Source organism: Scyliorhinus torazame, chromosome 10 (genome assembly GCF_047496885.1).
Source record: "Scyliorhinus torazame isolate Kashiwa2021f chromosome 10, sScyTor2.1, whole genome shotgun sequence".
Taxonomy (NCBI): Eukaryota; Metazoa; Chordata; class Chondrichthyes; order Carcharhiniformes; family Scyliorhinidae; genus Scyliorhinus; species Scyliorhinus torazame.
Window position 1 is genome coordinate 222211191 of NC_092716.1, and position 23703 is coordinate 222234893.

Sequence of the window (23703 nt, forward strand, 5' to 3'; positions counted from 1 at the left end):
TTGAGCAGACTGGTTAGTCCGTCTGAGTAGCTATAGCAGGATTAACAGCAGAGTCGAATCCAAATAGGAGAATCGTTAACAGTAATAAATGTGTTAAAGCTATCTCCAGGTCTGAACCTTCCTTTGTCAGAGTGCACATCAAGGAAGCAGCTTATGCTACGTCAAGAGCATAACAAAACACTATAAAGACTGTAATTCCTTGGGGAGTGTGAAGTGTGATTAGTATAAAAGGAGATGTCCCACCTTGTAGTTTAAAGTTTAAGTTGCCTACAGAAGAAAAATAGTATTTAGTTAGTAGTGCCTTTAGTTATTTGTCACAGTAAAAGTTTTAAAATCTTGAATCTTGCTATGTCATTCTTTCAGCTGGTAACTAGAAGTTCAAATTTATTTTTACAAGTTACTGGTCTATGTGAAGAACATAACATTGTTTACACTATTGTAATCAGCAGCCTTGTTTTATTGACTTGGTGCAGTCAGTTTAATGGAGATGGAAGTCCTTGTTTTTTCTTCAAATTAAGCTGGGCATGGGCAATAAATCAGTTTGGAGTCCACATATCATCATCGGTAGACTTTGATTAGATTTATTTCTGGCTCCTTCATGTCTGTTGCAATTTTAATTTTTTTTCTGCATACAGATGGCATAACAACAGGGTGCAATTGGAGACACTTTTGATCGAGACAGCTGTCTGATGAATTAATGCTTGGGGTTGGTTGGGGGAGAGATTCCTCTTGTAATGAAAAAAAAATCAAAATGCCTGCTTTTCTTAGCATTTATTCAACAAAATCGCACTTTCTGAAGTCACATAATTCAAAGCTGTGCATTCCGATAATTTCATTTAGCTGGTCGTCAAGCTTAGAACCACTCCTGGATTCTTCAGTCTGTCAGCTGCATGTTCCTCGGCGGTGCTCCCTCGCCAGCAGTGGGATCCTCCCTACCCGCCACCTGCCAATGGGAGTTCTGTTGCCAATTCGCACCGGAGGCGCCAATAATGTTGCTCTTTTTAACTGGATACTGATATGACGGTTATTAATGATGATATTGTTTTTCAGAGTCGTCACGTATCAAAAGATACCACCACAAGGTTTTGCCGGATAGCGATCAAAGACCAAACAACCAGTTAGTTAGTTCAAGTTCAATGATAGTTTATTTACACACAAGAATTACTTCGACATGCAACATAAAACACTACAAGCTAAATTACACCTAACACTACAACAACCTGTACTTAACTTCAGGCACCAGGCTTTATGCAGAGGAACCTGGGGCGCGATTCTCCGACCCCCCCACCGGGTCGGAGAATCGCCGGGGGCCGGCGTGAATCCCGCCCTCGCCGTGTCCCGAATTCTCCGCCACCGGAGATTTGGCGGGGGCGGGAATCACGCCGGTCGGCGGAAATCCCCCGCCGATTCTCCGGTCCGCGATGGGCCGAAGTCCCGCCGCTGTCAACCCACTCCAGCCGGCGTGGATTGAACCACCTTTCGAACGGTGGGACAAGGCGGTGCGGGCGGGCTCCGGGGTCCTGGAGGGGGAGCGGGGGGGGGGGGGCTATCTGGTCCCGGGGGGTGCCCCCACGGCGGCTTGGCCCACGATCGGGGCCCACCGATCCGCGGGCGGGCCTGTGCCATGGGGGCACTCTTTTCCTTCTGCCTTTGCCATGGTCTCCACTATGGCGGGTGCGGAAGAGACCCTCCCCACTGCGCATGCGCGGGGATGCCGTGAGCGGCCGCTAACGCTCCCGCGCATGCGGCGCACGGCAAAGTCATTTCCGCGCCAGCTGGCGGGGCACCAAAGGCCTTTCCCGCCAGCTGGCGGGGCGAAAATCAATCCGGCGCGGGCCTAGCCCCTCAAGGTGAGGGCTCGGCCCCCCAAGATGCGGAGAATTCGCGCCGTTTTTGGCGCCGGTCGGCGGACATCGCGCCGATTGCGGAGAATCCCGCCCAAGGCCTCTGTTCGGATCTTGCGTGGCTGGGTCTGGAGAAGTGACTTTGTTTCTGCTGGACTCATCCGTCTGGTAGCGAGCATTGGTCTTGAACTTGTCTTCTGGTCGTGATGCTTCACTTGCTTTTAGGTGTAGGTTGGGGCCAAGAGAGACCGAGCGGCGGGGCCAAGAGAGACTGAACACATGGCAGTGTCTTTCTTTATCCTTCTGGCGTTTAACGCTCTTTTGGGCGGTCCTTAGCTTTGAACCCAATAATTCGGCAGGCTTCGATTACTACCTTCAATTTTGGCCAATAAAGGGGTGGGTGCCTTGATGGCGGGGCATGTCCTGAGTGGTCATTGACCTTGGCTTTTTGGGCTCCCTGAGCAAAGGGAGTGGCGCTGATGAGTCTGTTTCTGTATCTGTTACCTGAGTACAGGTCTTTTGTTCTGGGGAAATGGGCCATTAGAATGCAAAGTAGCTCGGGGTTTCGATAGCGTCTAGTTATCTGAGTTGCCAATATACATAAGCTCTGAGCGTCTGAGTCCTGGGTTGACCAGATTTCCCATGGTCCTTTGCAGGTGGCCATATTTCCCGGGATCCTTTGTAAGTGGCCATCCCAGATGGCTACAGTTCCCATTGTGGCACCCCACAATGCTGGGAAACCCATGGGCGTCGGTGCACTGCCGATGCACCGGAGAATCCTGCCGGCGGAGAATCCAGCCTGCTGTTTGAGTCACAGCCCTGTAATGTTTAACTGCTCCACGGGGCTAACTTTAGCTGCTGGCGAAGTCTGGCAGGAATCTCATCCATTGCGGAAATCAGCAACATTTCACTGGTACCTGAGGGTTCTGGAACTGCCCATTTAATTTGGTTCCCTGCTCCTTTCCTGCCAATCAGAGATAGTTAAAATTCCCCCTTTTAAGATGCAGCAGGTAATAGTTAACTCTTTCTTTGAATATCTTCATGCTAAAGAATGGAGCTAGAAGTTGCTCTGTAGTCCAGGTGAAAGATTGTGTGAAGTTTTGGACACAATCGTAAGGCCTCGTCCCGCCCAACTTGGTGATGCAACAAGATCATTAAATCCTCGTGGGAAGCCTCTCGCGAGGTTTACGATGCTCGGGGCACCTCGTGAAATCGAAAGAGGTGCCCCAATCTGGATCTTGTCCTCACTGAGTGGGATCCAGATTTGCATATTTAAGTGTGCAGTTAAGCTCACTTACATTTGTTCGTGCCGGAGTCTCCCAACGCCTGTCCTCTGAGACCTGTCTGTGGCACCATTTAGCATTGGTCCACACAAACGTGGTTGAGACGTAACAGCATCTGGTGCGGGGGGGGGGGAGGGGGGCTCCTAGGAGATCGGAGGCCTCCGGTGCGGTCAGGCTCTGGGCAGGGCATTGGCACTCCTGATTCCACCTTGGCACTGCCAGCCTCGCCCCCTGGCAGTGTCACTCAGGCATCCTGTAAGTGCCACCCTGGCACCAGCAGGTTGAGCAGGCAGTGCTGGCAGGGGCAGTGTCAAGGTGCCAGGGTGGCAGGTTGTCCATGCTGGGGATCGGGCCTGGGAGTGCCCTGCCTTATGAGGTGGGTTGAGAGAGAGGCTCGAGGACTCCCTAATTGGTAAGTTGGGGCATTGGGGATGGGTCCGGCGGTGGGTGGTGGTTGAGAGATCGGGGCAGCGTCTAATAATGGCGTCCTAATCTCTTCCTGTACTGGTGAGGTGAGCCAGGCTTATCAGTGCAGCAAATGAAAATAAGTTATGCCTCGGCTGGGCAGTTTCATTTTCTGTCGCGATTGTTCTCGGCGCTGCAGGCGCCAAGAAACTCCCCGCTAAACATGCCAAAAATAGGACCTGTTTTTTTCCCATTAAATCGCGCCATAGTCTCTGATATTCTGTTGTCGACATTTGGGTTGATGGGAACACTTGGATTTATGTTTCTCACAATGTTTCACCGTTCTCCAAGCAAGATGGCAGAAACTTAGTTCACCATCTGCAGTAACGCTGTTCCATGGCTCTAACTAAAACAGTGTAAACCAGATGGCACTTGCTTCATTTACATCGGAAGCTGAAATTCCTCAACATATTGTGGAACTTCTTACAAAGTCATGGATGGCAGCCGCCCACAAACGAAGGGGCTTCAGATAGAGAAACCTGCTAACCCTCCAGCTTGCGATCTTCTCAGTGTGAAATACTAAACAGTCTCATTTACCAGGCAACAAATTCATTGACATTAAATACAGCATGAACATTCAAACAAAATCCAGCCTCCAAAGTAAACTTGCCATTTCATGCAATTCACTTGGGAACCAGTTAATCCAAAATTACCAGTGAACAGTTAATCCATAAAAGTGGTACCTGATTACGGATACAGCATTTACTTGTGAATTGAATATATTTAATACAAAAGTACCAGTAGAGTGACACTGAAATCCTCTGAGGGAAGATTTCCTCTGTATAATACTTGTAACTAAATGGTAAATGATTGGATTTATCACTTTGTTTAACCTGGCACACAAAGGAAATCTTAATCTCCAAAGTGTATTGTAGTTATTTCTTTTAATGGTTGTTTTGAAATGAGAATTTATTCATAGTCTATACTTCACTAAGTGTAAATATGTCACATCAATTTTAGTATGTAATTTAGAAAATCTCCTTTAGTAATCCATATGAGACAAGAATCGATTAGCAACTGGTTTATGGCAGGGAAATCTAGATTGAGTGCTGAAAATTGAGTTTGTCAGCAGAGGATGAGCTGTTGAATGCCCCCCAAAAATGTTCTCTTAAAACCAATATCAATTTTCTTCAGCTCCATCTTGGATTACAATGAACCCCAAAGGAAGTTTGAAATAAGGGTGGTGTTGTGATGAATCTCTTAATTGCCACCTTTACTAAGAGTCATGATGTGGAGATGCTGGCATTGGACTGGGGTGAGCACAGTAAGAAGTCTTACAACACCAGGTTAAAGTCCAAAAGGTTTATTTCAAATCACTAGCTTTCGGAGAACAGCTCCTTCCTCAGGTGAATGAAGAGGTGGGTTCCAGAAACATAGATATAGACAAAGTCAAAGATGCAAGATGATACTTTGAATATGAGTCTTTGCAGGTAATTAAGTCTTTACAGGTCCAGATGGAGCAACTGGAGAGAGGGATAATCACAGGTTAAAGAGGTGTGAATTGTCTCAAGCCAGGACAGTTGGTAGGATTTGGCAAGCTCTGGTCTTTGGGTAAGCGTTCTCCAAGGCGGCCTTCAGGACAGGTGACAACGCAGAATCGCTGAGCAGAAACTTATAGCCAAGTTCCGCACACATCAGTACGGCCTCAACCGGGACCTTGGATTAATGTTGCATTACATTCACCCCCATCATCTGGCCTGGGCTTGTGAAATCTGGCAAATGCAAGGCTGGCATTTATCGTCCATACCTAGTTATCTTTTGAGAAGCTGGTTGCACGCTGCCTCCCCTTGAGCTGCTGCAGCCCGAATGTGTTTGGGTTCAGTGTTCAGTGGTGATGACGGAATTACATTAATATAACCAAGTCATGATGATTTGAGTTTTGGAGGTTATGTTCCCAATGCACCTGCTGCCCCTGTCATTCTAGGTGGTGGAGATTGCGAAAAGCAAGTTGTTGCAGTGCATGCTCTGGTCATTAAAAAGTCTTACAACACCAGGTTAAAGTTCAACAGGTTTGTTTCAAATCACTAGCTTTCGGAGCACTGCTCCTTCCTCAGGTGAAGGAGGAAGGAACAGTGCTGCGAAAGCTAGTGATTCGAAACAAACCTGTTGGACTTTAACCTGGTGTTGTAAGACTTCTTACTGTGCCCACCCCAGTCCAACGCCGGCATCGCCACATCATGGTCATTAAACACTGCAGCCAGTGGTAAGGGGTGGTAGAGGAAATGCTTTATCAAACAGATTGCTTTGTTCTCGATGGTGTCGCGCTTCTGAGTGTTGCTGAAGCTCTGCCCATCCAGATGAGTGGAGAGTATTCCATCCCTCTCCTGACTTGCGCTTTATAGGTAACTGGAGAGCTTCAGTGAGTCAGGAAAATTTGCTGCAAAGGAGGTGCTCAATATAAACCCCCACAGCATCAATTGCCATGACTGAAAAAAACATAGGAAACTGATTTTGTTAAAGCCTGAGAGAACTATATATGAACAATTGCCAGTTTGGGAAATTTAAAATCTTTGCTGTTGTTATGAATTAAGTTTTCTTTAAAAAAAAGGTGATTTCTTTGCAGATGAATAACAGCATCAACTGCAGGGGAGCACTGCCTGCTCTTTGTCTGACTAACCAGCTGATCAAACATTAGGAGAGATTCTCCGATTCTGACGCCAAGTGCGGAGGATCTGAGGCGTTTTACGTCGAAAAAAAATCAGCGCTGCCCCCTCACTGATCCTACGACCGGCGAGGGGTTAGCCGCCGCGCCATGTAAAACTCCCGGCTTCCACAAAATAAACGGCCGGAGAATGGTCGGGTCCATGGTGGTCACACCGTAAAACATGGCGCCGACTACGCGCCGACACAGCCTGCTAGATAGTGCCCCCTGTCACCCCTCACCAGTCCTCCCAGCCCTCACGGAAGCCCCCTCCCCCCCCAGCCAGCAGCATGGCTCCCACCCGACTGTGGCGGCGCTGGGCACAGTCACCACTCTGGGTTTCCGCATGACTGCGACCATGAGTAAACCGCGCCATCGTGAACTCGGCCCATCGGGAACGGAGCATCGGGGGAGGGCCCTCGGGTTACGCGCTGAGGCCGTCCCAACGGCGTGCGGTGCATGCCGCGATGATGGTGTTCCGGAGGGGGCGGAACATACGAAACCTGCGTCAAACAGGCACCGCCCCCGATTTCGGCGTCAAAAGGGATTCTCCGCCCGATCGCCGATTATGAAATCAAGTTCTCTTCCTCTTGTCTCTGCATGTGGCTTTGTGATCGGGTTACCACACAATCAGGAAACACTCCCGGATATACTTCTTGCAGCATTTCTGCTGCTTGACCTTCCACTGCTTTTCAACTACAGTAGGCTGTACTCCTTCCTGTGATCCAGCTATATCATTACCCAGGATAATTTGTACCTCTGGCAATGGCATTTCTTCTATTATTTCTACTACCACTTCGCCACTTTTCAATGGACTCGCTAGCCTTACCTTACATATTATCACCTTTTACAAGAATGTGCCTTCCAAACCACATATCTCCTTATCTATCACCATTAATGATTATCTTGCTCCTGTATCCCGTAAAATCTTAATCTCCTTACCTGCTCCACCTTGTATACGAGTAAACTTTACCCTCACAAAGAAAACCCTTGAAAAGTTCTGATATTTGCTTATCCACCAACTTCTGAACAGTTTGTACGTTCTGTGGCACTTCTTGCATTGGGACAATGGTTTTTCTCCCCACTTTAATAAACCCTACTGGTTTATCCTGTTTTACCCAGTCAGTCTTCCTAGCCCTTTCCATAATCCACCAACACTGACTTCTCAAGTCCAGTTTAATTACAATAATGTCTCTCTACCATTGGTTTCCTTTTTACTCTGAGGCACACTCTCCTTAACATCACCAACTACATCTCCTCTGCATGGACCCCTTGTAAACCTCTCAAGCCCCCAGTTTCTACTCTTGGCGGATTGAAGTTGATGTCGGACACAAAACTTTGCTTTATGAACCAACTCAAAATCGTCAGCCATTTCTGCGGCCTGTCTAGCCATTATAGCTCTCTGTTCTTCCACGTGAATTCTCACTATTGCGGGAAGAGAATCTTTAAATTCCTCCAAAATGATTATCTCCCGAAGCGCCTCATGCGTTTGGTTGTTTTTTAGTGCCCTTGACAACCTATCAAAGTTAGCTTGTTTAATTCTTTCGAATTCTCGATAAGTCTGACCTGCTTCTCTTCTTAGATTTCTAAACTTCTGTCTGTAGGTTTCTGGCACTAGCTCATAGGCACTTGATACAGCATTCTTCACCGCATCATAATCCCCAGATACCTCCGCTGGTAGTGAGGCCAACACGTTACTAGCTCTACTTACCAAATTTGTTTGAACCGAACCATCCACGTGGTCTTTGGCCAATTCAATTGTTTAGCTACTTTCTCAAATGTTATAAAGTACGCTTCAACATTGTTGTCATTGAATCTTGGCAAGACTTGTATATATTTAAAAATGTTCCAACTAAACCTGTGACTAGGGGATATTTCTTCTTCCCTCAAACTTCCTTAGCTCCCGCCTTTGCCTCCAACACTTTAAGTTGTTGCTCTCCTTGCAGTGCCAGTTTCCGAAGTTCAAATTTTCTTCCTTTTTCCTTTGTTTTATTTGCCATCTTCATTTTTCTCAGTTTTTGCTGCATTTCCAATTCTTTAATTTTTAATTCATTTGAGCTAACTATAATGGGTTAGCCAGTGTTACTGGCAAGTTTAAATATTTACCCATGGTTTGTATTACCTCTGCCTTCTTTGTCCCTTTAGGCAGGGCTTACTGCAGTTTCTCTGCCAAACTCAACAGCTTTGCTTTCGATTCCCCTTGTAAATGCGCTCAAGTGGGACTTCCGGTGATGGGGATGTGCTGCGTAGTCGCACAATAGGTGGCTTTCCTCCATACGATAGAAAAATAGGCAATTATGGCCAAATTTAGCTCGCAGAATCGGACATAAACATCTCCTCACCCTGAACATTAGTACGACCAACAAAATTGCCAGGAAGCAGCAGATTGAGAGGCAATCAGGACACCAGGAATTGGGGCAAGGGTCAGGAGCGGCAGCGAGCAAGCGGGATGGCGGGCCCACGAGGCGAAGGAACCCTGGCCTCCCCCGGGAGAAGGAGAACGGTGACCGGAAAACAAGCTCCACCCCCCCCCCCCCCCCCCCCCCCCCCGGGCCAGGTGATGGATGGAGGATGCTCCTAACCAAGGAACAACGCGTATACTTCCTCAGGAAACTAACAAAATTCAACATGTCCACATTAACTCTTACCAACTTTTACAGATGCACCATAGAAAGTATCCTATCTGGCTGCATCACAGCCTGGTATAGCAACTGCTCGGCCCAAGGCTGCAAGAAACTTCAGAGTCGTGAACACCGCCCAGTCCATCACACGAACCTGTCTCCCATCCATTGATTCCATCTACACCTCCCGCTGCCTGGGGAAAGCGGGCAGCATAATCAAAGACCCCTCCCAACTGGCTTACTCACTCTTCCAACTTCTTCCATCGGGCAGTAGATACAAAAGTCTGAGAACACGCACAAACAGACTCAAAAACAGCTTCTTCCCTGCTGTTACCAGACTCCTAAATGACTCTCTTATGGACTGACCTGATTAACACTACACCCCTGTATGCTAAGGGGCTGTTTAGCACAGGGCTAAATCGCTGGCTTTGAAAGCAGACCAAGGCAGGCCAGCAGCACGGTTCAATTCCCGTACCAGCCTCCCCGAACAGGCGCCGGAATGTGGCGACTAGGGGCTTTTCACAGTAACTTCATTTGAATTTCACCTGATGCCTGTGTTATGTAGTTACATTGTGTACCTTGTGTTGCCCTATTATGTCTTTTCTTTTCTTTTCATGTACTTAATGATCTGTTGAGCTGTTCGCACAAAAATACTTTGCACTGTACCTCGGTACACATGACAATAAACAAAATCCAAATCCAATCCCCATTCAATATTTCAAACCCAAAAAGAATGCAATTGATCCCACACTGCGATAACACTAAGCCAAACAAGGACTTATACGTAAGGATCCCAGCCACGAGCCCCCAATTCGTTATGGATGCCTGGTCAGCTCTCAAGAGTGGCTAAGAGACTGGACCAGATGCCATAACTTTTTTGAGTCTTAATGCGGTGTGAAAAGATCAATTTGTTCCAGGAGTGATAATGTAAGGAATAGGGTTTGCTTATTTTTTTAAACATACTTTAGTAAAAACAAAAGAAAAGAAAACAATATTGAGACTTTTAAACTTTAACTCTAATACTAACAGATTACATGCAGTTTCTTAACCTTAACACACTACCATGCTGCTCTCATGCCGCTTGCACAGAAAGATCAAGGCAATACTTGCATTGACAAAACAATTTATCTTCTGTTAAAACTCTTTTACAAAGCCTGTCTCGGTGGCAACTCTCATGACGCCTCTGGTTGATTTCAACAGCTTTCTGCCCGTAAATTTTCAGAACTGCTTTCTTTTTCTTTCTCTCACTCTCTCTCTCTCAAAGCTCCACCCAGCCCCTCAAACAAAGGTTCTCTCAGGTTTCCAGTCTTGAACCTATTATTGTTATCTTGGCTGATTTCCCACTCTCTTTATACAAAAGAACAGAGCTATGCAACTAACCTTCCATCGATGGACAAATAGGTAATCTGACTCTGTGATGGGCTAATGGCTGGTCAAACAAGGTTGTCCTGAATGACAATCGATCTTGAGTGGATCATCATGGCTGAACTGGGGCATCCCATGTATTCCGACTAACAAGGTTACGTCGGAATGGGACAAGGTAACTCAGGCTGTGGGTGTATCCCTCAGACTCTGCTGCTAGCAATCTTTTCCCTCAGTCTGTTTAACCCCTAAATTGCCTGCTACATCTTGGACCCCATTTCTAACACAATTTCCTAATATCTCCCTATCAGGACAGTGATGGATAGATTTATGTTTTGTCAGATGTTGAACAAAGATAGTTAAATGTTAATAATAATAATCTTTATTAGTGTCACAAGTAGGCTTAAATTAACACTGCAATTAAGTTACTGTGAAAATCCCCTAGTCGCCACACTACGGCGCCTGTTCAGAATGTCCAATTCACTTAACAAGCACGTCTTACAAGACTTGTGGGAGGAAATCGGAGCACCCGGAGGAAACTCACGCAGACACGGGGAGACTCCGCACAGGCAGTGACCCAAGCCGGGAATCGAACCCAGGTCCCGACGCTGTGAAGCAACAGTGCTAGCCACTGTTCTACCATGAAGTACCAGCAGCTAGGATGTAATTGAATGGCTTAAAGCATGAATAGACTACTCCTGCTCCTATGCTCTTTAAAGGTAGCTTAGAAAACCGTTGCAGAGTCAGATTATATACTATTACGGAATGACTACTGAAATCTCAATTGATCTCGGTGAGGTAAACTTGCAAAACAAATTTCAAATTAATATGCAAAAACTGTAAAGCATATCTCTAGTCCTCTCCTATTTTGTTGTTTCCCTCAGTAGTCTTACTGTCTAATCAATAGAGGAGAATGCATAAGTTCAATTTGTCTTTTTCCACCTTTTTGTTTGAATCACAGAAGTTTCCACCATGGATCGAGGCAATTTGGCTCTTTGGAAACACCAATATTTGTTTAACATCTCCGTCATAGCTTTATTGGTCACGGCAGGAATCCTCACTGGACCCACCTCCCTCTTTATACCTGAGTATCCCTAACCTCTCAAAGTATTCTTTTATTTTCAACCTGTTTATAAAAGCCCTCACCATTCCACTTTCTATTATTTGCTGACCTTTTTCATTGTTCATTTGGACTCTTCTACTAATCTTTTCACCTCCCCACTGCAATTTCTAAATCCTTTGTGATTTTTGTATGATTTCGTATTTTGTTTTATCATAAGCATTATTTTCAAGTTGTGCATCTTTATATTTGTAAATCTGGATCTAATCAATCATGCATCGCCTCACAAGAGTCGATAGCTAAAATTCAGTGCAGTTGTTTGTACGTTGGCTTAAGATTTGTCGAGAATATTTACTTTACTTTATTTACTTTTCATTTTATTTTTGTGGGGAAAAAAAAAACTTTTGGCATTTTGCTTCAGTTTGTTTTGGTTGGTTTTAAAGCTGCGATATCTAATTATTTAGACGTGGGAGTGCCTACAGTGGCAAATTAAACAATAGCCATGAATGAGAAATAATTTGAGATGGTACAACCACTTTACGTCAGATTATTCCTGCTCAAAAATATAAACCATCTTTGGAGATCAAAGCACATTTATTAATATTGTACGTAGCCCTCCCACATCCTATGCTAATAAACGCCGCACTTGGAATTAATGAATAATTTGACATAACAAAGGATTATTTTTCTCTTTCTTTTCTGCTTGACAAGGCTGGATTTATCTTAAAAGGTTTTAGACATCAAAGCTAGCTGTGCTTGAACTGATGACAAAGAAGCTCGTAGTCACCTGTTTGTCACTCAAAGTACAGATGAGCAGCCGCTTGTGCTAATGGTTTGCTGAGAATAGAGAGGAGAGAGCGAGAGGGACAGAGAGTCTGTGCTTGTACAGGAGTGTGGAATCGCTGCCGTAGGTGTGGTTTAATGAATCTTGCTCATCTCTTTCCTGTCTCTCAGTACCTGGGGCTAGCTAGTAAGTTGAAGATTTTGGTTCCTGCTGGATAATGCTTGGATTGTGGCAGATGTACTTCAGGAGTCTGATCTCAGGATCACTCTTTCAAGCTACAGGCCTTTGTGCTGAAAATCAGACAGTTGTTGTAAAACATGAGTTCTAAGCATCTCTCTGACTGGATCCCTTACAGGTACTTCTTATCCATCGTGTATTACTGTTCCCTGTGATAGAAAGGAACAGATGTCTGTTAATGTTATACAATGATATTTGAGAAACTACTTTTGCATTTGAAAGTGTGTCTCGTGGCCTGCAGTATAAGCAGCCCAGGAGACAGCTTGAGCATGGTACTGCTTTGTACTCTGTTTAGCAATGATCCTTACCTGCTCTCTTTCAGCCTATGCTGTGTCAGAAAAATCAGTTAAAATGCATTTTGCAGGTTTAAGCTGACTTCTCTTTCTAGCAGTTGCCTCTTCAGGAGTGCGTCTTGGTTTAAAGACACCCTTATTGTTAAAAACAGACAAAATGTATTTAGTTTGAGGGGAACGAGAAAATCTTGAGTAGCCCTGTGTCATTATCACACAGTGATGTCATGAGCAAGCGACATTACAATGAATTTGGACATTTCAGTCAATAGTTTTGCCAAATGTTTTGCAAGGTTTAATTAGAGTATTCTTTACTTACAAATGTCAGGAGGTTCCTCTCTGCAGTGTTTCCTGCTGTGTACAGTTTAATGCAAGCCTGATTTTATTTTGTTAGTTGTCTGCGTGTTCTAAATAAGATGACATCTCATTAAGGACTATACTATAAAAAGTTCCATATTTTTAGTGCATATTTATGTAATCCTTTATCGAGTACCTGTTTCATAAATACTCATAGGATCTTTGCAAACTCTATGCCTGTGATTTTGTTCAGAATATAATTTGCTCTTCTAAAAATACTGCTAATTCCAATCTTTACATCTCTGGGACAAGCGAAGGTGTGGGTGATTTGCATTGCTCTGTAATATTGCTTTATAATTTTCTAAGAATAGGAAAGAACTGCAGCCGACTGTGTGCGTCGGGTGTGCATTCCTTGCTGTGCACTGTTATTGAGACAGATCTATTCCTGGACTTGGTTTTATCAGACAAGGTCCAGGAGGAGGCATTTAATTTCTTCTCTTCCTCCCCCACTACACGTTGTACAACAAATCATGATGTACGACTGTGTAAGTTAGCACTGCAGCTGAACTGCTGCCATGGAGAAAAGCTAATTGCCATGGCAGCGCTGCTGCTGCTGCCATTGGTGCCTGGTTGCCATAAGCGGCCTCGTCTCTATGCTCATTCTCAATGCGTTTGCATCGTATGTATGGAGAATCTAACATTTAAATGCAGTTTAAGCCATTATATGTGCATACATGTGTTTGTGTATGTACGTGTGCTGTAAATGCTATGCTTGTGTATGTAATTGCTGATTTCATTGATTTATACCGACGATTCAGGGAGTCAGGGCCCCTGAACCTTATTGTATTCTGTGCAAACATACTGCTCTTTAAAGGGCTTTAAATGCTGTGAACTGTTTAGGTCTGCTTATATTTAACCAATTATCCCATCCTTGGCCTGTGGTATATGAAATTAAGCATTTATATTGTTTACCGCTTTCCCACACACCTCCTCAGTTCTCTCCCCCCCCCCCAACGTCAGCATCACTGTAACTTGATTTAGACTGTTTCCTTTTATAGTGAATGGCTCATTGGTGAACCTTTGGTGTAGAAATTTTATTCATTGCTACCAAAATAGCCTGTGAAATAGTATTATTTAGCAACAGTACTCCGCAAAGATCATGTTGCTTAGTAGCATGTGCAGGAGACTGGCTCTGTGTACATCCTGCGTCCCATAAATTAGCCAATTAAATCTGCTTGGCCTTTTCAGTATGGTATTTCGTTTGCTGTGTTTTAAGAATAGCAATCAAATAGCATTTCCCAAATTCTGGTCACTAAATTCATATGCTGAATGACATCATTTAAGGCAATGCGGTGAATTCTGTTTTCATTGACAAAGTAAACTCAGTTATGTGTCGGCCTTTCCAATGGCGACATAAGAGGGAGAACCCCTTTGTGTGCCACAGGGTACATTTGACAAATTATTGGTTCTGGCTTGGAACTTTGTGCAATGTGTGTGTTTAAATCAAGGATTTGAGTGCAGCGAACAGTAAGCCCCACTTTTCTCTCTGTTTCACCTATCAAAGTTCCCATTAAATCCACGTCATCAGAAGATTTTACCAGATCCTGCTTCGGAAAATCAACCCCAGTGCAATGCAATTATAACTTGTCATTCTTTTCAAATGGATTTATCAACCTGTCATATTTGGCACACAGAGGAAATCATTCCATGTTTCCATTAATAGGATAATCATTATGAGGTAGAGTTTCCACTCCGGGCATAATAGGAGATCGGGGCACAAATTGCCTTAAAAATTGTGCTAGTTTTCAGAAGTGATTTTTCTTTTGCTCAAGTTTCCACTAAAACCTATTTGCTTATCACTAAATATAAAATCTACCATGTACTGGTGCAATTAGGCAATATTTTAGAACTTCTTTTGCATTGAAAAATACTCCTAAATACATAAACAAGTCAGAACTCCGTATAGTTATCCAAACATGGGTTTGTCAGAATAAATAAGCAGGTTTAATCAGAGTAACTGTTTGCAACCTGATTTAAAATAACTGAAAAATACTTTTTAAAAGGCTGAACAGGATCATTTATGGCACAGTGGTTAGCACAGCTGCCTCACATCACCAGGGACCTGGGCTTGATTTTGATGTCGGGTATATGTGTGTGGAGTTTGTACGTTCTCCCCGTGTCTGCGTGGGTTTCCTCCGTCCCTTTGGTTTCCTCCCACAGTCCAAAGATCTTCAGGTTAGGTGGATTGCCTATGCTATAAATTGCCCCTTCGTGTCCAAAAGTTAGGTGGGGTTAAAGGGACAGGGCAGAGAATTAGACCTAGGTGGGGTTCTCTTTCGGAGGGTTGGTGCAGACTCGATGGGTTGAAAGGGCTCCTTCTGCACTACAGGGATTCTATGATTCTATGATTTACTAGTTTCATTAGTGCTTGGTCAATTTCTTATTTTTCTTTAAGAATTAAACTTGCCCTTAGTGTCGGGGGGGGGGGGGGGGGGTTGCTGGGTTATGGGGGCAGGGTGCAGGAGTAGGGTTGGGTGGGGTGCTCTTTCCAGGAGCCGGTGCAGACCCGATGGACAGAATGGCTTCCTTTTGCACTGTAAATTCTATGAATTCTATGAAAAGCTTTTAGCAGATGACTATTAGCGTCCTTGAAATTAATAAATAGATGGCTTTCTAAGAACTTTAATGAGGCCTGTAAATGAGTGCAATTCATTGCGACTTATGCTCATTATTAATTTGATCTGGATGCATGACTGATTTGTGTTCGGGGCTGTTTCCACCACTGGATATTGTGGTCACATTAGAGTGAGAGTGCTTGGCGCTGATCCCGAATGATATGACCCACAAAGATCTTGCTCTCTCTGAAGTGTGGACTCATACTTTACTGGCGTCAGTTTTTTTTCTGATACCAAGTTACAAGGAGCTCCAGGAATCCAAAGGCAACAATACCATCCAGTGAGGTAAGCAGCCAATCACATTGAAGTATTCTAACAGACAGCAAAACAAAAAGTAAAAAACACTGAATATCTTCACTTTTAATTTAAATTTTTTGTAGATAGTGAAATAAATTATCAGCTTATGTACCTGGGATTAAAGTATAAGATAAAATATCGTTAACCTTTAACATTCATACAAATGTAAAATTACTTTTTCAGTGGCAGGGAGGCTGTTTAAGGGTAATTCTAATCTTAGTACATTGTTAAAAACCTCGTTATGCTTCAGGCAACAAAATATAACCTTTCAAGGGGTTTTAAGGAAGATTAAAGACATTAAATTGGAAGATCTGAGCAGTTTAATAATTTCCAATTGATTGCAGCCTTAGAGGATCTCAACCAGTGGTGGGCAACCTGCCCATCAGGGTTCAGAGTGCGGCCCGTGAGTCATTTTGTTGCCCATATGCATGATTGCCAGGTTCCATTGGTTTCCATCCGCATAGCTTTATCCAGCGGTATTGCTAATATGGTACGCATGTAAAACAAGGGCACATGAAGTGAGGTGCGTGCTGACTGCGCACGATGACCGTGAGAGACATGTGCTCGCTCTGTGTCCAATAAAAGCTTTGTTTCAATAGGCACAGCCCAATAATTTTTGCTATGCAAGTGCAGTTAGCAAAATCACCTTATCCCACGAGACTGTCTTGGTTACAGCACGTGGGAGGTTGAGCTTTTTCACACTACTTTTGCACTTTAAGCAAGGTGAGCATAAATATTTATTTTGTTTTTACCATTTGAAGTGGATGACAGTTCTATTAATATACGTATTAGTAAGCATTTCCAGAACTCATTATGAAATATTCGGCATGTATTAAATGCATTTACTCTTATTTGTGGGGTTATAGTTATGCACTTGCCCATTTTCAATCCTGCGGCCCACTGAGATGAAGAAGGGCCACTCATGCAGCCCACTCGCTAGCCCGGGTTGTCAATCACTGATCTCAACAGCTCACCTTTGCAAAGCATAGAATCACTGAAAGTAATTTCTGTATTTTTGTGTTCAACTGCTCCAGTTCTGCCACCTAAAGAAGTAATGATGGTGAGTGCTCATGGTTTCCTGTCACTATTACCACAAAATCCAGCCCCATGTTTTTTTAAACTAATGCAAAAAATTAGGGAACCTCACTTGCATAACATGCGTTTGAAATACCTCAATCTTTTTGTGTTGGCTGATGTTGAGTGAGTTGAACTGAAGAGACCAATGCAGCCAAATGGAAACTCCAGATTAAAGAGCCTCATTTCTGTGTTTGACACAGTTATGTGATTGTACCTTGAACAGGTCATCAAACTAAGTTGTAATAGTAACATAGCGTCATAGAGGTCCACAGCACAGAAAAGGCCCTTCGGCCCATGGTGTCTGTGCTGGTCAAAAACACCCACCTAAATATTCTAATCCTATTTTCCAGCACTTGGCCCATAGCCTTGTATGCCTTGGGATCGCAAATGCACATTTGAATACTTCTTAAATGTTATGAGAGTCTCTGCCTCCACCACTCTCTCAGGCAGTGAGTTCCAGACTCCCACCCCCCTCTGGGTGAAAACATTTTTCCTCACATCCCCTCTAAACCTCCTGCCCCTTACTTTAAATAAATGCCCATTGGTCATTGACCCCTCCACCAAGGGGAAAGTTTCTTCCTGACTACTCTATCTATGCCCTTCATAATTTTATGCATATCAATCACGTTCCCCCTCAGTCTCCTCTGCTCCAGGGAAAACAATCAAAGAACAAAGAAATGTACAGCACAGGAACAGGCCCTTCGGCCCTCCAAGCTCGTGCCGACCATGCTGCCCGACTAAACTACAATCTTCTACACTTCCTGGGTCCGTAACCCTCTATTCCCATCCTATTCATGCATTTGTCAAGATGCCCCTTAAATGTCACTATCGTCCCTGCTTCCACCACCTCCTCCGGTAGCGAGTTCCAGGCACCCACTACCCTCTGTGTAAAAAAACTTGCCTCGTACATCTACTCTAAACCTTGCCCCTCTCACCTTAAACCTATGCCCCCTAGTAATTGACCCCTCTACCCCAGGGAAAAGCCTCTGACTATCCACTCTGTCTTTGCCCCTCATAATTTTGTAGACCTCTATCAGGTCGCCCCTCAACCTCCTTCGTTCCAGTGAGAACAAACCGAGTTTATCCAACCGCTCCTCATAGCTAATGCCCTCCATACCAGGCAACATTCTGGTAAATCTCTTCTGCACCCTCTCTAAAGCCTCCACATCCTTCTGGTAGTGTGGCGACCAGAATTGAACATTATACTCCAAGTGTGGCCTAACTAAGGTTCTATACAGCTGCAACATGACTTGCCAATTCTTATACTCAATGCCCCGGCCAATGAAGGCAAGCATGCCGTATGCCTTCTTGACTACCTTCTCCACCTGTGTTGCCCCTTTCAGTGACCTGTGGACCTGTACTCCTAGATCTCTTTGACTTTCAATACTCTTGAGGGTTCTACCATTCACTGTATATTCCCTACCTGCATTAGACCTTCCAAAATGCATTTCCTCACCTTTGTCTGGATTAAACTCCATCTGCCATCTCTCCGCCCAAGTCTCCAAACAATCTAAATCCTGCTGTATCCTCTGACAGTCCTCATCGCTATCCGCAATTCCACCAACCTTTGTGTCGTCTGCAAACTTACTAATCAGACCAGTTACATTTTCCTCCAAATCATTTATATATATTACAAACAGCAAAGGTCCCAGCACTGATCCCTGTGGAACACCACTGGTCACAGCCCTCCAATTAGAAAAGCATCCTTCCATTGCTACTCTCTGCCTTCTATGACCTAGCCAGTTCTGTATCCACCTTGCCAGCTCACCCCTGATCCCGTGTGACTTCACCTTTTGTACTAGTCTACCATGAGGGACCTTGTCAAAGGCCTTACTGAAGTCCATATAGACAACATCCACTGCCCTACCTGCATCAATCATCTTAGTGACCTCATCGAAAAACTCTATCAAGTTAGTGAGACACGACCTCCCCTTCACAAAACCATGCTGCCTCTCACCAATACGTCCATTTGCTTCCAAATGGGAGTAGATCCTCTCTCGAAGAATTCTCTCCAGTAATTTCCCTACCACTGAAGTAAGGCTCACCGGCCTGTAGTTCCATGGATTATCCTTGCTACCCTTCTTAAACAGAGGAACAACATTGGCTATTCTCCAGTCCTCCGGGACATTACCTGAAGACAGTGAGGATCCAAAGATTTCTGTCAAGGCCTCAGCAATTTCCTCTCCAGCCTCCTTCAGTATTCTGGGGTAGATCCCATCAGGCCCTGGGGACTTATCTACCTTAATATTTTTTAAGACACCCAACACCTCGTCTTTTTGGATCTCAATGTGACCCAGGCTATCTACACACCCTTCTCCAACCTCAACATCTACCAATTCCTTCTCTTTGGTGAATACTGATGCAAAGTATTCATTTAGTACCTCACCCATTTCCTCTGGCTCCACACATAGATTCCCTTGCCTATCCTTCAGTGGGCCAACCCTTTCCCTGGCTACCCTCTTGCTTTTTATGTACGTGTAAAAAGCCTTGGGATTTTCCTTAACCCTATTTGCCAATGACTTTTCGTGACCCCTTCTAGCCCTCCTGACTCCTTGCTTAAGTTCCTTCCTACTTTCCTTATATTCCACACAGGCGTCGTCTGTTCCCAGCCTTTTAGCCCTGACAAATGCTTCCTTTTTCTTTTTGACGAGGCCTACAATATCTCTCGTTATCCAAGGTTCCCGAAAATTGCCGTATTTATCCTTCTTCCTCACAGGAACATGCCGGTCCTGAATTCCTTTCAACTGACACTTGAACGCCTCCCACATGTCAGATGTTGATTTGCCCTCAAACATCCGCCCCAAATCTATGTTCTTCAGTTCCCGCCTAATATTGTTATAATTGGCCTTCCCCCAATTTAGCACATTCATCCTAGGACCACACTTATCCTTGTCCACCAGTACTTTAAAACTTACTGAATTGTGGTCACTGTTCCCGAAATGCTTCCCTACTGAAACATCTACCACCTGGCCGGGCTCATTCCCCAATACCAGGTCCAGTACCGCCCCTTCCCTAGTTGGACTGTCTACATATTGTTTTAAGAAGCCCTCCTGGATGCTCCTTACAAACTCCACCCCGTCTAAGCCCCTGGCACTAAGTGAGTCCCAGTCAATATTGGGGAAGTTGAAGTCTCCCATCACCACAACCCTGTTGTTTTTACTCTTTTCCAAAATCTGTCTACATATCTGCTCCTCTATCTCCTGCTGGCTGTTGGGAGGCCTGTAGTAAACCCCCAACATTGTGACTGCACCCTTCTTATTCCTGATCTCTACCCATATAGCCTCACTGCCCTTTGAGGTGTCCTCCCACAGTACAGCTGTGATATTCTCCCTAACCAGTAGCGCAACTCCGCCACCCCTTTTACATCCCCCCCCCCCCTATTCCGCCTGAAACATCTAAATCCTGGAACGTTTAGCTGCCAATCCTGCCCTTCCCTCAACCAGGTCTCTGTAATGGCAACAACATCATAGTTCCAAGTACTAATCCAAGCTCTAAGTTCATCTGCCTTACCCGTAATACTTCTTGCATTAAAACATATGCACTTTAGGCCACCAGACCTGCTGTGTTCAGCAACTTCTCCCTGTCTGCTCTGCCTCAGAGCCCCACTGTCCCTATTCCCTAGTTCTCCCTCAATGCTCTCACCTTCTGACCTATTGCTCCCGTGCCCACCCCCCTGCCATACTAGTTTAAACCCTCCCGTGTGACACTAGCAAACCTCGCGGCCAGGATATTTATGCCTCTCCAGTTTAGATGCAACCCGTCCTTCTTATATAGGTCACACCTGCCCCGGATGAACTCCCAGTGGTCCAGATAACGGAAACCCTCCCTCCTACACCAGCTGTTTAGCCACGTGTTTAGCTGCTCTATCTTCCTATATCTAGCCTCACTGGCACGTGGCACAGGGAGGAATCCCGAGATTACAACCCTAGAGGTCCTGTCTTTTAACTTTCTGCCTAGCTCCCTGAACTCCTGCTGCAGGACCTCATGCCCCTTCCTGCCTATGTCGTTAGTGCCAATATGTACAACGACCTCTGCCTGTTTGCCCTCCCCCTTCAGGATGCCCTCTACCCTTTCGGAGACATCCTGGACCCTGGCACCAGGAAGGCAACATACCATCCTGGAGTCTCTTTCACGTCCACAGAAGCGCCTATCTGTGCCCCTGACTATAGAGTCCCCTATTACTATTGCTCTTCTGCACTTTGACCCTCCCTTCTGAACATCAGAGCCAGCCGTGGTGCCACTGCTCTGGCTGCTGCTGTTTTCCCCTGATAGGCTATCCCCCCCGACAGTATCCAAAGGGGTATACCTGTTCGAGAGGGGGACAACCACAGGGGATTCCTGCACTGACTGCCTGCCCTTTCTGGTGGTCACTCATTTCTCTGCCTGCACCTTGGGTGTGACCACATTTATATAACTGCGATCTATGACACTTTCCGCCAAATGCATGCTCCTAAGTGCATCCAATTGCTGCTCCAACCGAACCATGCGGTCTGTGAGGAGCTCCAGTTGGGTGCACTTTCTGCAGATGAAGCCATCCGGGACGCTGGAAGCCTCCCGGACCTGCCACAACAGGTAGACGAGGGTAGAGCAGTTGATGTGGTGTATATGGATTTCAGCAAAGCGTTTGATAAGGTTCCCCACGGTAGGCTATTGCAGAAAATACGGAGGCTGGGGATTGAGGGTGATTTAGAGATGTGGATCAGAAATTGGCTAGCTGAAAGAAGACAGAGGGTAGTGGTTGATGGGAAATGTTCAGAATGGAGTTCTGTCACAAGTGGAGTACCACAAGGATCTGTTCTGGGGCCGTTGCTGTTTGTCATTTTTATCAATGACCTAGAGGAAGGCGCAGAAGGGTGGGTGAGTAAATTTGCAGACGATACTAAAGTCGGTGGTGTTGTCGATAGTGTGGAAGGATGTAGCAGGTTACAGAGGGATATAGATAAGCTGCTGGGCTGAGAGGTGGCAAATGGAGCTTAATGTAGAGAAGTGTGAGGTGATTCACTTTGGAAGGAATAACAGGAATGCGGAATATTTGGCTAATGGTAAAGTTCTTGAAAGTGTGGGTGAGCAGAGGGATCTAGGTGTCCATGTACATAGATCCCTGAAAGTTGCCACCCAGGTTGATAGGGTGGTGAAGAAGGCCTATGGAGTGTTGGCCTTTATTGGTAGAGGGATTGAGTTCCGGAGTCAGGAGGTCATGTTGCAGCTGTACAGAACTCTGGTACGGCCGCATTTGGAGTATTGCGTACAGTTCTGGTCACCGCATTATAGGAAGGACGTGGAGGCTTTGGAGCGGGTGCAGAGGAGATTTACCAGGATGTTGCCTGGTATGGAGGGAAAACCTTATGAGGAAAGGCTGATGGACTTGAGGTTGTTTTCGTTGGAGAGAAGAAGGTTAAGAGGAGACTTAATAGAGGCATACAAAATGATCTGGGGGTTGGATAGGGTGGACAGTGAGAGCCTTCTCCCGCGGATGGAAATGGCTGGCACGAGGGGACATAGCTTTAAACTGAGGGGTAATAGATATAGGACAGAGGTCAGAGGTAGGTTCTTTACGCAAAGAGTAGTGAGGCCGTGGAATGCCCTACCTGCTACAGTAGTGAACTCGCCAACATTGAGGGCATTTAAAAGTTTATTGGATAAACATATGGATGATAATGGCATAGTGTAGGTTAGATGGCTTTTGTTTTGGTGCAACATCGTGGGCCAAAGGGCCTGTACTGCGCTGTATTGTTCTATGTTCTATGTTCTATCTCACAGTCAGAACACTGCACCCCTCTAACTGACATTGCGTCAATTAATTAAAATTAAAAGTTTTTTAAAAATTTAAATTAAAAACATTTTTTTTTTAAAGTCTAGCTTTAAATCCTTATTCTATCCGATCTCTCTTCCTATCTAACACTCTCCAACTTGGGCAACATCCTGGAAAATCTCCTCTGCACCCTTTCAAGTGCTATCAGATCCCTCCCACAATGTGGACTCCAGAATTATATAATACTCTTGTTGTGGCCTAACAAACGTTTTACACAGTTCCAGCAACCTTCCTGCTCTTAAACTCTATGCATCGGCTAAGAAAGGCAAGTATACCATATGCCTTCTTAACCACTGTATCCACCTGCCCTGTTACCTTAAGGGACACCAAGGTCTCTCCGATCCTCGGTTCTTCCCAGGGTCCTACCGTTCATCGTGTATTCCCTTGCTTTGTTGTCCTGCCCCAGTGCACCACCTCACACCTATCCAGATTGAATTTCATTTGTCACTGATCAACCCATTTGACCAGCCCGTCTATATATATCCTCCTGCACTCTAAGGCTTTCTCCTCACCATTTAGCATCAATGATTGCTCTGGGAATGGAAATTTGAAATAACAGCTAAAATCAAATGGCAGGTGATCAACAGGAGAAAGTGAGTCACTCTCTCTCTCTCTCGAGGCTGATAGCGGTGGAGGGCAACAACTTCAAATTCATATTCAGGAGGTCAAGTCAGATCATTGTATTGGGAGTTAAGAGAGTGTATCATTTTCCATTGGTCAATTAGGCATTGTAACCATGAGTTTTATAGTGAGCATCAGGATGAAAAGCAGGTCCTAAGCCTTCTCTTGCTGCCAGCAGGACTTCCTCAGAACGTGAGTCCGTCAACTCGCCAGGAGAGATGACTGCTGATGATGCTTACAAGGGATCTTGGGAGTTGGGCCAAATAAAGAAAAAGAAAACTCAGTGGACTGAGAGTCGGGGGAGCGATCTCACCTTTGGGACGATCATTAGGGCCTA

The 23703-nt window shown here is 45.1% G+C and overlaps 1 protein-coding gene across 6 annotated transcripts in view; it reads left to right on the plus strand.

Annotated features, from left to right (window-relative positions):
• The window catches only part of tub (TUB bipartite transcription factor), a 589124-nt gene that overhangs the window by 359421 nt on the left and 206000 nt on the right, over positions 1 to 23703 (plus strand). Inside the window, exon 1 of one of the 6 annotated variants that reach the window (XM_072466435.1) lies at positions 12121 to 12415. The exons of the other annotated variants lie outside the window; for them this stretch is intronic. Coding sequence (XP_072322536.1) covers positions 12378 to 12415 — 38 coding nt within the window. The 5' untranslated portion in view covers positions 12121 to 12377. Of the gene's footprint in view, positions 1 to 12120; positions 12416 to 23703 lie in introns of those variants that run through there. 6 annotated transcript variants of the gene reach the window in all.